Genomic DNA, 17,498 nt, shown 5'->3' on the forward strand with positions numbered 1-17,498 from the left:
ACAACTCTTGTATCTCATTTGCCTGTCCTCCTCCTGACATTCCTGTGAGTATTTATTTTGGTTTTGTTTAAATGCATATTCCATGTAATCCCTGACTCTGCTCCAGGTGTATCAACACTCAGAATGTAGTTGGAATGTTGTAGATCTTCCTGATCACAAAGGAGAGTTCTTATTTTTTTTAAACCCACATTACAATGTGGGGCAAGGCTTCTCACACCGGACCCTAGCAGCATATCACTTCTACTCAATAATCTGAATGATCTCAGCGGTCTCTGAATAATCTGGCTCCACCATACACATTATCTCTGAAATCGTTCATGTTTACACTCCTCCCATAGGCTCTGTTCCGTTTGGTCTGGTCCTTTGCTCACTGTACCTAGAACTAAATATCAGACTTTTGGTGATGGTGCTTTTTCTGTTTCTGCTCCATTGTGATAGAGTGCCCTTCCTCTGACTTTCTGAGGCAGAATCTTTGACTATTTTTAAATGTAAACTTAAAATGCATCTTTTTTGATGGGGGTCTGTCTAATTGTCCACCAGTTTGTCTCATATGTTTTTGTTTGATTTTATTTGTTTTTTTTACCATTATGTCTAAGTTAAGAAATTTACTTTATAAATAATTATTAGAGTAGTCTACAGACCATTCTAAATCACGTCAGAAATCAGTCCAGTCCATTTAATTTCAATAACATGACTGTATGGCTTGTTCCACACCCCCACAACTCTCTGCATAAAGACTTGTCTTCCTCCCTCCCCTCCCTGTTATCACATTCAACATCTCTTCATTTGCAAACTAGAAAATCCTCAGCTGTGTTGTATAGCTCACAGGATAAAACAGGCACTCAAACTACTACAAAAACTACTACTACAAAGGCTTGTATTTCATTGCAGTCGTTTGTACACATCCAAAATAAAGTATTCATAAGCTTCTTCAAGAGACAGTTTCCAAACGAAGTATGAGATTTATAATCTATGTTTAAAACATTTGTCATTCTCCAATTTCTTGGAGATTTCTTGATTACCTAGTTTTTAAAAATACCTGAAAACTACTCATCTGGTAGCTAAAGGGTTATATTTTCAAGCAGGCGTGAGGAGGAAAATAGGGCTGATACATTTTTCAAAAAGCCATATTCTAAAATTTGCACAACTGCAGCACCTTTCCAGGGTCTTTAGGCATTTTAGATTTACATTTCCAGTTTTCGTTACTGAGCACTCCTGGGAGCAATTCCTGAAAGATATAATTAATTCATGGAATATTCATTATTCATATCCAGGAGGGAAAATGTCTGTGTCAGCGGCTGTTCCTGCAACTCCTGTCTCTCAAGCTGTTGCTCAACTAACTGCATCTGGAGGGTGTTTTTTTGTCCGAAAACCTTGGTTTTTTTTTGGTCCGAAAAACTTGATTATTCGCAGAAACTGCAGCTTCAGCTTTTGGATTTACAATATTAAACCACAAGCTTGCAGATGCTCATAGTAATTCCTTTCCACCACTGTCCTTTTGAAACCTCAGTTCCTGTAAGTACCAGAAAAAGAATTTCCATTTACGTAAGAAATGTGTACATAAGTCTGAACGGTGAATGTAGAGGAAGGGGCGTAAGTGGTTTCTCTATGGATAGATCCAATATACTGCTCTACCGACACATGACAGTATACCTAAATGGCATACCAGTCTATCTTCAACAGCAATTATAGATGCAACATATCATGTTATCGATCCCACCGCTCATAGATGTGCATGGAGATACAGGCTCAGTCATACAGTATGACAACAGATTAAAGCAGATCTACATGAGCTATGGATAGTTGTTCAGTCACTTCTTAAAACCTGGATCCTGCTTATTTTAATGGTTGTGTTTTTAACCACCAGCATCTGACAATACCTGACAATAAGGTTATGTGAATTGATGCATTAGCCAGTTTTGCTGTTGCCTTCAGCAGTGCCACAGAGGGACTGTTCATAGTTATACCTTTTGTCACTTCAATGGGACCTATTTTCCTACAGAATAGTGAATAGAAGGGCTTGGCCAGGTCTGCTACTACTTTACAGGGCTCAGATCTCATAGGACATATCATGTACTAGTCTAATACATTCTTGAGCTTTTAACTTATCTGCTGTCAGTTAAAAGCCTAAGAATGTATTAAATTAACAGGCTAAAAGAATTGAATTTTAAGACCCTAGTCTTAAATATAAATGATTATAAAGTATTTAAAATCCACAAAGGCATTGACAAAGTCTAACCCAATGGAGTTGTTTGGTTTGTACATTGAAATGCAAACAGAAAAGTATATTTAAAACTAAAGGACATCAGGAGTGTGGAACCAACTGCCCAGCTAAGTTGCTGAAGTCGATACCCTGGTTTCTTTCAAGAAACGGATGAGATCCCGGGATTAAATATGATCTAGATGGGCTAGTCACCTTGTTCTGTGGCACCCTAATATTATTGCACAGGTTGGGCACTTTTTTCTAGAGACTTGCAAGTCTTTGTGTATAGAAGTGCTTCCTTTTTCCACCCTAGTGGAGACTATTCTCTACTATCCTGATGAGTCAAGTAGATGACATCTGGATTGTCTTTTCCTTTACATATTTCGTATTTTAAATACTAAGAATCCCCTTATGTTCTACTGTTAAAAGCACTCTACTATCCTGATGAGTCAAGTAGATGACATCTGGATTGTCTTTTCCTTTACATATTTGGTATTTTAAATACTAAGAATCCCCTTATGTTCTACTGTTAAAAGCAGAAAAGTCCAGTTTAATAGTTCCTTGCAATTTTTTACCTTTGTATTTTTTTATAGCAATCCATTCACCTAGTGGTCAGATAGTGCTGATGTTATCAACGTTCAATAGTGCACTTTGGCAGGAGAATTTTAAATCAAAATCTTGATTTTTTTCCCCCCTGTCAGATGCTTCTGAAGCTGAGAAAAACCTGATAGCCAAGCTGTTCACCAACTACACCTTGAAAGTGCTACCGGTGAAGAACGTGGGGGAGAGGCTGGTTGTCAGGGTGGGGATGAAATTGGCCTCGCTCATCGATCTGGTAAGACCACAGACCCCTTTACAAAAATGCCTGCAACGATGGAAAAGTGCAGTAAAGCACATCCTATATAGAGCATGGCAAACTGGATGTAGCCAAGGCATATGCAAAGAATGGAAAACTGTGCAATACCACTTTCAAAATCACTGTAGTAAACATTCTCTTGGGATTGTGGCTAAGGGTCTTCGCCTGTGGCTGGAAGGTTGCCAGTTTGTATCCCACAGCCGGCAGAGGAATCCTACTCTGTTGGGCCCCTGAGCAAGGCCCTTAACCCCAACTGCTCCAGGGGCGCTGTATAAATGGCTGACCCTGCGCTCTGACTCCCTGTCTGTGTCTCATGGAGAGCAAGTTAGGGTATGCGAAAAAATGCCAGTACAGTAGGTGTAATATAAAATTTCTGTTGTCAGAAATCAGTGTCTGTTGTGGACGCTGGATTTGTTAATGCCCCCTACTCTGTACTGTCATCATCCATCCATCCATTTTTTAACTGCTTCTTCCAATTCATGGCCCCAGCAAGCAACAGGCACAACCCAGGCATAGGGTACAACCTGGACAGAACACCCGTCCATCTTTAGGCACATGGAAGGAAATGGGTGCACATGAACAGAGGAAGAACATACAAGCTCCAGGCAGATAGCAGCCCAAGTCTATCATCTATGGGGGAAATATTCACTGTAGTCCCATTGCTATAGAGCAGGCATGCGCTACTAGAGAGTCCCAATCCAGTTACTATTACAGGTCACCTGTTTTTAAACATTGGCATCACCTGTAAACTATTGATGAAACAAACAAGTAATCTGTGCTATTAGGAGAGCTCTGGTCCTTTAGGCTTGAAGATGTACTGTAGATTTTAGTCCTAATTAATATGTCAACACATCACCTACTGTATTTATTTGAAAATTAAATTTGAATTTTATTTGAAATTTAGAAAGAAATACAACAATATTTTGACACAGAGCATATTAGTGTTTCCCCTAGTAACTCCAAACTGCTGAATTCAAAGTTTCTGGCTTTGTTGCAATTCCTTAAATTGTATTCCTCTCACAATCTAGTATTTCTGAATTAATGTCATATTTCTTAACAGTACAGTTATGGCACATTCTAAGTGCACTGCAGACGTTTCTCAATCCATTGTGCATCGAACATGTTTAAAGTGGAATGAGAAATGTGCATAAATTGTGATTGAAAGTGTCAATTATAAAAATTACAATAAAGGTCCTAACGATTTATTGCTTGCACAAAGGATTTCCAGTACACAGTGCCAGGACCGACAAAGCAAAATCCTTAATAAAATGCAACATATTCTTAATAATAAAATGTACAGACAGACACAGCAAGCTGACCCCCACCCCCTCCAATATACAGCTTCCAGTGACACTGTGCCTCACATCCAGCCTGCTGCATCTTCTGTTCTGATCAGCACGAGACACTCTCTGCCACTGAGAGGCATGGCTGATGTCAAGCATCTTGGGTGAGAAATCATGCCGGGGAACGAAAACGGATAAAGGCTTTTTAACTCTCTGGCACATTATTGAAAGCACTGCAAGTTCACCTTCAACAGGGCCTGGATTTCCTGGCATTTTGTTGCACTTGGTTATTGTGCTTCATCTCATATGAGTCACCACTATTAATTTATTCTGATCATAATACGTTCCCTTTTTACCATTTGCTGTTGTAGTGCACTTTTTCAGCCCTGTTGGAGTTCTATGTCCATGTCTATCGCAAACAGTGAAAGCTGGAAGCCATAATATGGAGTTAATATTCAAGTTCTTATAGAGCCATGAATGACACCATTATATACTGTACTGTATGTGACAGCAGTTAACACATTGTTATGATTTACCTGAAACAATGATTGACTTACATGGTCTAAACGCCTTGCATTTCAAAGTCTGAAGTTTAAATACTGTAAGAACCTTCAGAACTGTGGTTCTTGGGGACCAGTAGGACAGCATACTGTAGAAGCAGTTCAGAGTGCTATAAGACAAGTTGATGGCAGAAAATATTCTGATTGCATTTTTTTTTTTAATGGCATACTTATAGATTTTCTTAACACAGGTGATTTTGTTCCTGTCATTTTTGTCAGATTTTTCAGTTTTTCTGCATGGAATAAATTAAGATGTTATTGCAAATCCGGCTAATATTTAATGATTCTTTGTTACTACCAATTAATGTTCAGCAAATGCTAAGATTTGTAGGACTACAGCAAAAATTGCAATTTCCTAACTGAACTCATTTTTCATTAGTTGGAGAAAATAAATACTGTTGAGGTTGTAATTTCAATAGAAGGGGATGAATCACATTCTGCTATCAGAAAGTTGCTTGTCCTGGTAGGGGTCATGGCTAAAGACCATCCCTAAGCACAGTGTGCAAGGTAGGACTAAGGGCAACTGCTTCACCCTGAATAGGATTCCAGTCCAACTCTTATTTCAGAGCTACTTTCCACTGTGCCCTCCAATATAGACATTCCTAAAATAATCTTAGCTTAATGTTACATAAACATGGAAAGGACTTAGGCATCACTGCAATTAGGTATTAAGTATGAATCATTCAAAAGTATTTGTATTATTTTGAATCAGGCTCAATAAAATGTTCCGCTTACTTGTTGTTAGAAATGTACAGAATCACGTTATAACATTATCTTGCTAAATAACATATAACAGCTTACCACCTATTGCCATCTTTGCCCAAACTCCTAACTTCATAGTTAGACTTTTCCTAGTACTGCTACTAATAATTGACATTGATCATGTTTATAAAGGGCTTAGGGTTCCAGGAGGATCACAAAGCACTTTTCAAATTCATGAGAACCCATTTTGGCCACCAGCGAAGTACAGCCCCCCCCCTTCCCTCCCACCTGCACCAGCAGCCCCACTGCACAGCTGATCATGTAGAGAAGAGGGGAATGCCATCACCATTTAAACTGGTATTTGTGCTCCATGAGGTGCCAGCTGTACCCTCTGCGGTTGGGGAAAAGGGGAGAGAGCTTTGCTTAGCTAAGAGCAGGAAATGACTCTCAGAAGGCATTCTTTGTTAGCATTACTGAGCTTGGCTTTCCTATCAGCCTGTGCACAAAAATCGGACTTGAGTGAGATGAGTGGAGATCACTCAGTCCATCCAGTGATATAGTACTATTACTGCTCCAAAATGATAGCTTTCAACACCAAAGGTCCGACTGCATTAATTCTGTTGACCAGATGAAACGTGTAACTGGCTAGCCAATCACAAGAATTGCCCCTTGTGTGGACAGAGTCTTGGGCTGAATTCTGGTTACATATGGACTTTCTCTCCCTCTCTTGGCTTGGCATCTTAGATTAAAGTTTATTTTTCAGACTGACAAAGGCGGTTACAATCACACAGTTAATTTTGTTTTCAGATAGGTTTCAACTGAGAGGCATTCTGACTTCTGAAGTCCAGAGCTTTAAAAGATCAGATCAGAGCTGGTGAATGGTTGTGTTTCCGGGAAGTGCAGTGTCCTTCTCCGCCCTCCAGTTCCTTATTGGTTGGTCAACTTTTGAATGATTGATTGCGACCCGCAGCAAGGATCCTGATCCAGCTGTGACGGTCTGCAGAAAAAGAAATGCCGACAACTGGCCATCTGTTATTTAAAGTATTAAAATGGACTCCCTTCCCTAGTCCTTAACACAAAACCCTAAAGTGTTGGATTTATTGTTTGTTGGCTTGACCACACATTAGTAGAAATCTTTAATAGCACTTCATGCTTAATGTAATTATATTCCTTGCTGCTCGATCCTCATGCTCCTAAAAGGATACAACCACCACGGAAAGAGTTCAAAGAGTTACAAGCTAATTCTTAGTCTGAAATACACCTCATCTGGACAGTCCAAGGAACACACATTTATCTTGTCTTCCAGTAAGGAAACTGTAAGCAGGATCACTGAAGCTTGAAAACAGGAGGTACATCTTTCCAATGTCAGCCAAGGAGAGCTGAGCATCTGGAACAAATGACCTACCAGTGCCATTCAGTGTGGAGGCAGAATCCAAAGTCACAAAGACACAAGCAAGAGAGATGCAGATGTCTGTAAAGCAATTACAAAGAGTATAGAATTCAGTGTTGCTCTGCAATCTTTATGTTGGATTAACAGTACTTTTTCCTTCTCTACATACAATATGGCATATTTTAATTACTGCCTAGATTTAAAAAACATTTCATAATGAATTAAAACCAGTACTCATTAAAAGCATAATACTAAAAATTAAAAAGCTTAAAGTATGTAATAAAACATAATTTCTAAAATATGACTGACACATGAAATTCCAATGCAGTAGTAATGGAAAATAAATGCAATTAAAATAGGTATATATTGGAATATTATTGGAACCCACACAAACATGCATGTGGTGAAGAAAGTATTTTTATTCTTCTTTGGGTAAGAGCTGTGGCAGACACAAAATAATGTTAGCTGCTTCAACTGTGTGCAAAGCACCTTCTCTTTTCAGCCTTTGATTTTGTTCTCTGAGATTCAGGCTCTTAACTGGGAACATGTTAAAGTAAAACCACGTGAACATATAAATCATGATGACAGTTGAAACAGGTAATACTAACAGTAAGAGCTGATGCTTTTGAAATCAAAGGCCTCTTCTGGCTTCACATCCTTCTCTCTGCTCTTAAAGGAGTTACTGAACCTCTACAAATTTTGAAAAAGCCACTAACAGCTCTCTTAACCACAGGCTTGCAGATCCATCCCACTTACACATAGAGCAGAACCTGCCCGTGTGCTTTTCAGGGTTGAAACTGAAGCAACAGATGACTAGTCACTGTCCCACCCCTGTTTCCTGCAGCTGTCAAGAAGCATTAATCCACAGTTTTAAACAGACGTCCTAGAATGTACTGTAGACCAGTGGTAGTCAGGTGACAAATAATGCCTGTGATTTTTCTTCTAAATGTGCCGCAATAAGCGTCTGAGAGTTTACAGCTGTCATCACAAGCCAGTTCAAAGACATATTCTCCCCCCTCCCCGCCTAAAACATGTCATGAACTCCTGCAAGAACCCAACAAGTTTCTGGAGAAGCTGTTCTGCAGAAAGCTGGGAAGTACCCTGGCCTGCCCTGGCAGGGCTCCGATAGTTGTTTTACTAGCCAGGAAATCCCAGTTAGAGGTGGCTAGTGGCCTCCAGCCGGGCTCGGACTGACAGTGGCTGCGTTCTAGAGTTCAACCTCTGCTCTGAGAAAGACCTCCTTGACCTCCTAGGTAGCCTGGGACACCTTTATCTGTGCCATCCACAGTGCAGCCAGCGTTATAAACCTGACAAGGAGTACAGGTGCCTATGCATTGGTCCTATTTAGGGGATTATGTAGTAAAAGAAAATCTCCAGGACAAACAGAACAGCAAAAGTTTGGTTTAGCTAGGGGTGTGCTTGCCCCATAGAATCATTTACTTACTGTTTCTCATGGCACTAGAGCTGTGTCTACATACTTGGACAATATATAGAGTTTTATAAAACTCTCATGACTGTTTTCCATTTCCATCTGAAATCGTTCTCTCCTAGCACTGTTTTCTAAGAGTGCCAAAAGCTTCTGCTTATTGGGCCACTCCTAGTTGTTTTTCTATTTTAAGGTAAAACCAAAAATATCTTAATGCTTTTTTTTAGGTTTTAATGGATCATGAGAGTTAAATAAGAGAGCATTTACACTGGGTTGTGGTGGTGATGTTTGTGGTCCAACACGTCCTGCTCATAAAGAAAGAACAGAAGGCCAGCTTCTTGTTCTCTAGAAATAAATCATCTGTACTACAGCAGCTCAGATCAGGCAATAACAAGAGCCAGTCTGAAGTGCATTAAGGAATGAAAAACATGAAGGAGTACATTGATAGACTGCACACAGGGACATCGTAAGATTATTTGATGAGATTCAATCTGAGGTAAGCATTGAAAGGCTTCAGAGGTCATGTGGAAAGCTAGTGGCAATAATTTAGGAATGTAAGAAAGATAACCACAATATGAAAAAGTTAAGAAATAAGTTCATAGCAGTTCTTAATTTTGGTGTTCCCAGGTTTAATTTATGTGGCCCCAACATCTGTTCATCTGTGTTATGGCTAATCGAATTGTTATACTATTATACAATTATACTATTATACAACTGAAATGAATTATTATAATTATTATACAACTGAACGCTTAGCTCTTGGACCATTTCGCTCAATATGGTGCTAGTTGAGCAATTCTGAAGCTGGTATTTCGGCCTCCTCTCTTAAGTGTGAAGACTTCCTTTATTATTTTCAAAACAAAACAGTTACACCCAGGGATCAGAAAGAAGAAATTATTCTGATTTGACTTTGCACCTAATTGGGCCAGTTTAGCTTGTTGGCTAAAGGCACTTGCATGTTTCAAACGATGCTGAATTTCATTATCATTATCTGCTTTCTTTGGCAGATATTGCTCAAAGCATTGGAGCATTGGTGTTCTGCATTCTTCAGTTATGAACCTCAATCAAATTTTGGTCTTCTGAATCGTAAATCCAATTGTCTCACACATCTCCGCAAATATGTTTACAATTGTCTGGAGATGCCATTCTGTCCAAGTACATATTGCAGCATCTTCAATATACTGGATTTTGGTGACAGAAGCCAGGGTGATTTTAAGTTTGGACTGGAAGTTATTAGAGATAATTAATAATTCACTGTACAGTATGTTCAGTCAGTCAGCTTCATCCCAGCAAGGAGGCAGTTAAATAGACTGTGACATTCAGAAATATTAAAAATAGAACTGGAGTGATGGCATACAACCTTTTTGATTGACTCCTATCTGAACTTCTGGACTTCAAATGACTATAATTTGTCCACGGGTGTTACTGCACACATCAACATTCCTCTGCTTTCTTCATGATGGAGTTAATCCACAATTCAGGGGGGTCTTTAAAGAAGTGCTTTATAAGTGGCAAACACCTTTGTCAGATCAAAGTAAAGAGCTTGCTGCCTGTCTCAGCAATTTTCCTGTAATGTACGAACTGCAAGAGGGTTTGAAACCACATGGGAATTCTGGCTGATGATTTTTATGAGATTGGTGCAGAATAATTATTGTAATGATTTTCCCATGATGGACTGCAGAGAGATTGCTCTGTAATTTTGGATTTGTTTCTGAAGATCAGATGAACATTTTCATCACACCAATCCTGCTATAAAGTCTAAGACACAGGCACTGGAGATTTTTCTTCATGTCTTCTCTGGTGATATGAACACTATTCTTCAGTTTTTGGTTAAGATGAATTGAATTGGCTCTATGAATTGGCTACATTACTCTGCTCTCCTCCCCACTAATACCTGATGTGTGGTGAGTGTACTGGTGCACTATGGCTGCCGTCGCATCATCCAGGTGGATGCTGCACATTGGTGGTGGTGGAGGAGAGTCCCCATTACCTGTAAAGCGCTTTGAGTGGAGTGTCCAGAAAAGCGCTATATAAGTGTAAGCAATTATTATTATTAATTATTATTATTAAGACTTGAGAGTTTTTCCCTGATATACTCTTAATTTTTTTTCCTTTGCAGAAACCTTTGGGAGCCTTTTTTAGTAATCATAACGGAACAGTGACGGATTATTAGTTATTTCTGTGCTTTGTGTACTCTTATTATAATTCATTAGAAATTGAAGAAATAATAGGATTCATATACGTCAAGGCGGTGCAATTGAGATCCTAGGTTCAATTCCAGACCTAGGGTGCTGTCTGCATGGAGTTTGTATGTTCTCCTCGTGTTCACATGGGTTTCCTCTGGGTGCTTCAATTTCCTCCCATAGTCCAAAAACATACTGGAAGGTTAATTGAGTTGTGTGAAAACTGTCCCTAGTGGGAGTATGTGTCTGCCTAGGGATGGACTGGTGTCCTGTCCAGGACGTACCCCGTCTTGTGCCCCTTTCTTGCTGAAAACCTCTGACTCCCCCTGACCCTGATTTGGATGAAGTGGTTAGAAAATGTATGGATGGAATATGACTCATTTTTGCCTCATAAACATGTCGGAGGCGTCTATTTTTAATAATTACAATTTATAATTACTTTGCAATCCACAATTTTTGAGTAGACAGAAACCTTGAAAAGATTCCAAGTAATCTTTGTTTTTGTTATTGAAGGATTTGGTTAAGTACTGTAAGTGGATATTTAACTAGACAGCAAACCAGCTGATATGGGTATCCTGACCACCATAATTAAGAACTAAATGAATCCTTTTTATATGCCCATAATTGAGCAGAGGTACCATTACAAGTAGATCATAAGGTCCCCCTTATACGGTAATAATGACTTAATGAAACATACCTTTCGTCATCTAGGCAGTGTGAGGAAGCAATAAGCCAGACTAACAGAATGTTCAGTTACTGTATGCACTACAGTTACAACCACATAATTTAAACTGATAGAATTGAATTCCCAAATGCACAGACATACTGTAACCTTTCTTGTCACCAAACCATAGAAAGAACATTTGTGTTCTTGAAATAAGGAGTGCAATTAAATGAGTTCCTGGTCTGAGAGGGATGTCATGTACTGGCAGATTAAGGTAACTGAATCTTTTCTACTCAAAACAGAGCAGGCTGTGTGCGGATTTGATTCAAGTGATCAAAATCAATCAAAATGTTGATGTAGCGGATGTCTTCAACATCAAAAATTAAAGGATCCAAGCACACAACTGGTTCCTGAAACAGAGGACATTTACACAAAGAGTTGTGGAGGTCTGGAACTAAGACTTTAGCCAATTCAACACTTTAACACTTTAGCTTTTAAAGTTGACTCCATTAGGCCATTTCTGTCTGCACCATTCCAGAAAGTTGCTGCATCCAGCTCCTTAATTATTTTGATCATCAGTAGGACCAGTATCTGGTTGTAAAAACATTCTGGAAAGGAGTGGATTGAAGAGTCACAGTGTGACCAGCCTTGCATTAAGATATGTCTTGATGGGATTCTAATTAGCCGGTTTGTGTAAATGCTTCTGCATAATTGCTCAACTGCACTTCAAAGCTGTACTTTGACCACTGATCTTCTCTGCTTTAGGGTCTTTTTTCAACACATTTCTAGCCATTACGAATGCATACTACAGCTAACTGGATGACTAATGGGAGTTGTGAGCATAGAGCATTTTTATTTTAGTCTATTAGATGACAGCCATATCCAAATATATTTAATAAAAAACTGGGAGATCAAGACTTTGAATGCATAGCATTGGAGTTACACAGGAGTTCCCTGTGAGGAAGTTAAACTCCCAGCAGAAACCAAAAAAGAAAAAAAGTCCTTAGGGCCTCTTCTCATGAGTAACCTTTCTTATGTTCTTGGGTTCTTAGAAGGTGTGCTCAAACTTAGAAAAGTAAAGGACACAAGCCATCAGTTCACAAATCGGAATTCAGACAGTACCTGTGAAATATCGTTTTCAACCAGTTCATTAATTACTTTTGCTTTTGCTTTTGTTAGAATGAAAAGGAAGAGGAAATGAGTACCAATGTGTACATGGACTTGGTAAGTTAAATTTACAATACTATATTCCCAACTTGAGTGTTTGCCCGTGTAATGCTGTGTAGCCTCTCAATCTGTTCAGTAATGTATATTTTCTGTCCCCTTAAACAACTGTATCTAAAAGATAATGTAACATGAAAATTCAGTTGTACTGTACATTCAGTATTTTCTGATAGAAGCAAATCAAAAACCTGTCTGACATTCAGTCAGAAATTCAAACATTGATTTTGCAAATATACTGTGCATATTGTAAAATATGTACAATAGAACTTGTTACACCATAACTTATACTTATATAGTTCTAAAATGTATAATTATTCAAGATTCAAAGATTTATGAATAAGCCTTAATTAAAGGGAGAATTTTACCTGGCCATCCATAGTATGGGGCATTTTTAAGGAGATGGTTTTGTGAAAGACGAAGGGCAGGATTAACTCTGTCAACACAGAAATGGGAACACTGTTGAATATATACCCAGGTCCAGCATGATGCAGGATTATCTCCTGTTCTATTACAGTTTAGTTTTAAATCTGTACTTTAAGAGATTTTAAACCATCCTTAAATGCAAGGAAATCTCTTTAGCAATAAAACTACACTTGATGCAGCTGCTATACTATTGTAACGCTTACGGCCGACAAGCACTGTGTGTAAGAGCCGGTGTACCAGAGCGGGTGACGTCACCGCCCTTCCCTGTGATAGCAGGACCACAGCTACTGGGCTGTGGAGAGATCTCTCTTTAGCTCACGGGGCTAGGTTGCTGCAGAGAGACGCGGAAGTCCCGGGTTCGAGCCCCGGACGGTGCAGGGGCCGAACAGATGCGGCAAGGGCGCCCGCCTGAGCCCCCGTTGTGTTACATTGGTGTCAGAAGCGGGATGGGATAGCCCTTCGCCGGGGACGGCGATTTAAGCGGGGGAGAGTGTAACGCTTACGGCCGACAAGCACTGTGTGTAAGAGCCGGCGTACCAGAGCGGGTGACGTCACCGGCCTTCCCTGTGATAGCAGGACCACAGCTACTGGGCTGTGGAGAGATCTCTCTTTAGCTCACGGGGCTAGGTCGCTGCAGAGAGACGCGGAAGTCCCGGGTTCGAGCCTCCAGTCGGGATGGGGCCGACCAGATGCGGCAAGGGCGCCCGCCTGAGCCCCCGCTGCGTTACACTATTAATAATATAGTAGATCTCCAAAGACTTTTGTCCATGCACAGTTGTCTAGACTTCTTAGTTTTGTGTTTAAACATATCATTCCATCAAATTAAGCTAAAAACCTGTAGATTTAAAAATGAACTTGATTTCTGTTGTAAGAGCTGAAGTCTTGGTCCACTTGCATGAAATACCATGTCTTAAAGTTCACTATATTTTTCTACTCTTGATCCTTAAGTTCACAGGTGAGCTCATTCCAGTCACTCTTCTCCAGTAGTTTCATAGGAAGGTCTCAGAATTAAACATCTAGAAAGCAGCAATCTATTAATTAGTTGTAAGCAGATGATTCAGATCACATTCATTTTTAATAACTAAGATAATTGAATTACATAATTGAGAACTGAGTTGAAATGAAGACAGGAATACCATAGGACCAATGTTAGGGTTTAGTCTTATCAGAGGTTAAGGTTGATTATATTTTGTGCTCCATGCTCTTAAAAACTGACTGTAACAAATGGCCCAATCCTGTGTAGAAACATTAACCTGAAATAAACTGAAACCCCTGACAGAATGGCAAAATCTAAGCCCAATATTTGTCTTGGCATTTTGCTTGGCTGGTTCCTAGCCAGCTGAGACCCACCATCTTGTTCTGCGCCGGGAATGTGCAGTTGTTGAGTGAGCTGGAGTTCTCAAACAATCCAGGCCTTTTATTGTCTTTTCCTCCTGCTCTTGAAAGACCTGGAGTGACTACAGGCTGTCTTGGAATCCGGCGGAGCACGACAATATCCAGGTCCTGAGGCTGCCAGCAGGGAAGGTGTGGCTTCCAGACATTGTGCTCATTAACAAGTGAGTTAACGATTCAACCCCCCACCCCCACCCCCCCATCACCCAGGTTTTCTAATTATCCTTTAAGAGCGTCTATCTATCTTAACTTTAAGGTTAAGGTTTTTCAGCCCAAATGGAGCATGTAACTGTAACTATTCCACAGACAGGAAAAATAAACAAATGGATTTATTTATGCAGACTGAGCTCAAGATTTTACTGCCGTCTGCTGCAGTACTGAAATGAACCACAAATAATTGTGAAAAATGGTTGGAAATTCGCAGAGCTCTTTGGAGGAAAGGTTACACTTCAACCTCACCCATTGGTATCGACCCCATATCTTTCATTTTTTCTACATTGCTGTAAATATCAGTAAAACAGAAAATGTTTTTAAATGTTATTAAACTAAGAAGGAGAATAATTTGTAATGAATGTATCTGTGTTTTGTCAGAAAAGGTTGTATAACCTGAAATAATAAGTAAAACTGTACACCTTCGTTTTCACCTCGTCATAAACACAAATCAATAATTCAATTTAATCCCCAGTGGGACACACCCAGGGGCAAAGTGCTGTAACAGGGTGCTCTAAAATAGGTGGAACTCAGAAAAAGAGATACACAAACATGGCTGCAAAGGTAAAATACCGCACCATATTTACAGTAAGGTATAATTATCAAAACACACAACAGAAGCCTAAACAGCTTTTTGAACTGAATTCTTACTATGCTTCCTTCACTTGGTCAGGTGACTGAGGGTGGCAGGTCATAACCCACAGCTTTCTGGAAAATGTAGTTCAGACAAGAGCTGCCATCTAGTCTGAGCTCCCATTCATACCACACAAGCCAATATAACAATGGGTTCCCTTCTCAGCTTGGCTTTACTGCTAGAACTGTTGTAGCAGATGAGAATCTGTACATTCGGTCCTCCAACATGTCCTTCATGCCTTCTTCCATGCTGCGAGTTCCACAGTGCCTTTCAGGAAAGCAGCACCAACTGGAGGGATGGAGAATCTCTCCCTATGAGTTTCTTGTTGAAAGGCAGGTCCCAGGAATTGTTGTGGTCCTCAAAACAGAAAGAACTCTTGTGTTTATCTAAGGATTTTCATGATCTGGAATGCCTGGTTTCCTCTGGTATACTGTATGTTCCAGCTAGGTTATGTATTTCTGAATTATTTCTATAACTGTTTCTGGTGAATTCTACAAGTTGTGTGAAAGTCACAATTTTAAAAGAATCCTTGGTTCTTCTGAGAAAATTAATGTCCACCTGTCTTGAAACATGGCTTTGGAAAACTTGGTATGTGGTTATTAAGATATCTGCTTTCCATAAAATCTCCAGATATACCAGCATATTCCTAAATTGCTTATATGGTCTTATAATTTACTGTTAAAACCCTTGAATTGCCTTGTCTAACAGAGACAATAATGAGGAGAGCAAATACAAGATTTCTAAATCTTGAACACTATTGATAAAAGCTAGCCAAGGGGACTTCAAGCACAGTGATCCCCAAACCACTGGGCATTAGTCCATGGAAGTGGATGTAACACTGAGAACAGGAAGCACTTCTTTATACATAGGACTGTGGGAGTGTAGAACAAGCTACCCAGCAATGTTGTTGAAGCCGATACTTCTTTCAAGAAATGGCTGGATGAGATCCTGGGATCAAATAACTAACCAAATGGGACAGATAGGCTGAAAGGTGTCCTCTTATTTAATTAATATCTCCCACCTGTTGAACCTGTCTCCACCACGGCACCTGCGTCATTCACTTACAGGTAAAACAACCCACTGTGGAAGAGTTTTTTTTAGTTTTGTTTGCTAATGGGAAAAGAGAGAAATCTTTCAAACCCACTGAGGATAGGTTTGGCTCTGTGAGCTGTTCAGTACGTTCTGTTTTTGTAATGTCGGTGTCATTACCGTTCAAGGCCCCAGTCATAATGCTATTTACACAATTGACTTTCAGTAAGGTGAAATAGATTCAGCACAACTGAGGAAATTGATCTGCAGGAATCTGGAAAATTTCCCAGTAGTATGGATCATTTCTAATTAAATTGGTCACTATCAAATGAAGTTACAGATTGTCTATTATGCAACGGCATGTGGGATAAATAAGTTTGTGTATCTGAGATAGAAACATGCATTAATTACATTTTTTAAGCTTTTATTGTCAGGGGAAGTTTCTGTGAATTATTCAACTGCAGAAAAACATTGTTTCAGCTAGCTCTCATTTTTAATTGGACTATCTTCTTTGTTTTCAATTTGGTGGTTGTCAAGTGCTCAAAATGAAGAGGAAGTTTTTTCCTTGTACCTGGAACCCCCTTGTTTTGTAAATATATGTTCCTCTTGTTGAGAGAATGATGAAGATATCCTTTTAAAAACCCTATTCAGGTCTCCAGAACAATGACCAATGATTACTTTCTAGAACAGTGCTTCTAAGGTATTTTTGAATCAGAAACCAGCTTCTTAAGGATCTGGTCATTCATTGTAAGGTAGTAATGATGATCATTTCCATTTATCTACACAATTCCTTCTAGAACTTCTTTAGAAAAAGTACTGAAATAACTTGGATAAGAGTCTATTCCTATCCCCTTGTTATAATAGCAATCCTAAATTAGTTCAGGTGTAACCAATCGCCTTTAAAAATAGCACACCAACTTAATTGGTCTCCACCTGTGGTCAATTGTAGTGATTTGCATGAATTCATGAAAAGGTCAGCAGTTCCTCTGGGTTGTGAGGTGCAGTTAAAGCAAATGAATCAACAAATGAGCATCAAGGAGCTTTCAAAAGAACCCTTGGACAAAATTGCAGAAAGGCACAGGTCAGGTAATGGGTATGAAAAATACTTAAATGCCTTGAATATGAATTGAAGTATGTTCAAGATAATAATTTAGGAGAGGAAGGTGTATTGCACCTCCCAAGATATTGCCTAAATCGATGCTGAGTAACCAAACAAGAAGGACACTCACCAGAGAGGCTACCAAGAGGCCAATGGCAACTTTGAAAGAGTTACAGGCTTATATGACCAAGATTCGTCAAGCTGTGCATGTGACTATCCC

General features: G+C 39.5%; 1 protein-coding gene across 2 annotated transcripts in view; it reads left to right on the plus strand.

The window, feature by feature from the left end:
• Nucleotides 1-17,498, plus strand: part of chrnb1 (cholinergic receptor, nicotinic, beta 1 (muscle)) — a 34,504-nt gene that overhangs the window by 907 nt on the left and 16,099 nt on the right. Inside the window, exons 1-4 of one of the 2 annotated variants that reach the window (XM_015340456.2) lie at nt 1,421-1,515; nt 2,905-3,038; nt 12,447-12,491; nt 14,361-14,470. In XM_015340456.2, coding sequence (XP_015195942.1) covers nt 3,012-3,038; nt 12,447-12,491; nt 14,361-14,470 — 182 coding nt within the window. In that variant the 5' untranslated portion in view covers nt 1,421-1,515; nt 2,905-3,011. Of the gene's footprint in view, nt 1-1,420; nt 1,516-2,904; nt 3,039-12,446; nt 12,492-14,360; nt 14,471-17,498 lie in introns of those variants that run through there. The other variant, XM_006627429.3, reaches the window with a different exon arrangement.

The sequence above is a fragment of the Lepisosteus oculatus genome, chromosome 3, assembly GCF_040954835.1.
Source record: "Lepisosteus oculatus isolate fLepOcu1 chromosome 3, fLepOcu1.hap2, whole genome shotgun sequence".
Taxonomy (NCBI): domain Eukaryota; kingdom Metazoa; phylum Chordata; class Actinopteri; order Semionotiformes; family Lepisosteidae; genus Lepisosteus; species Lepisosteus oculatus.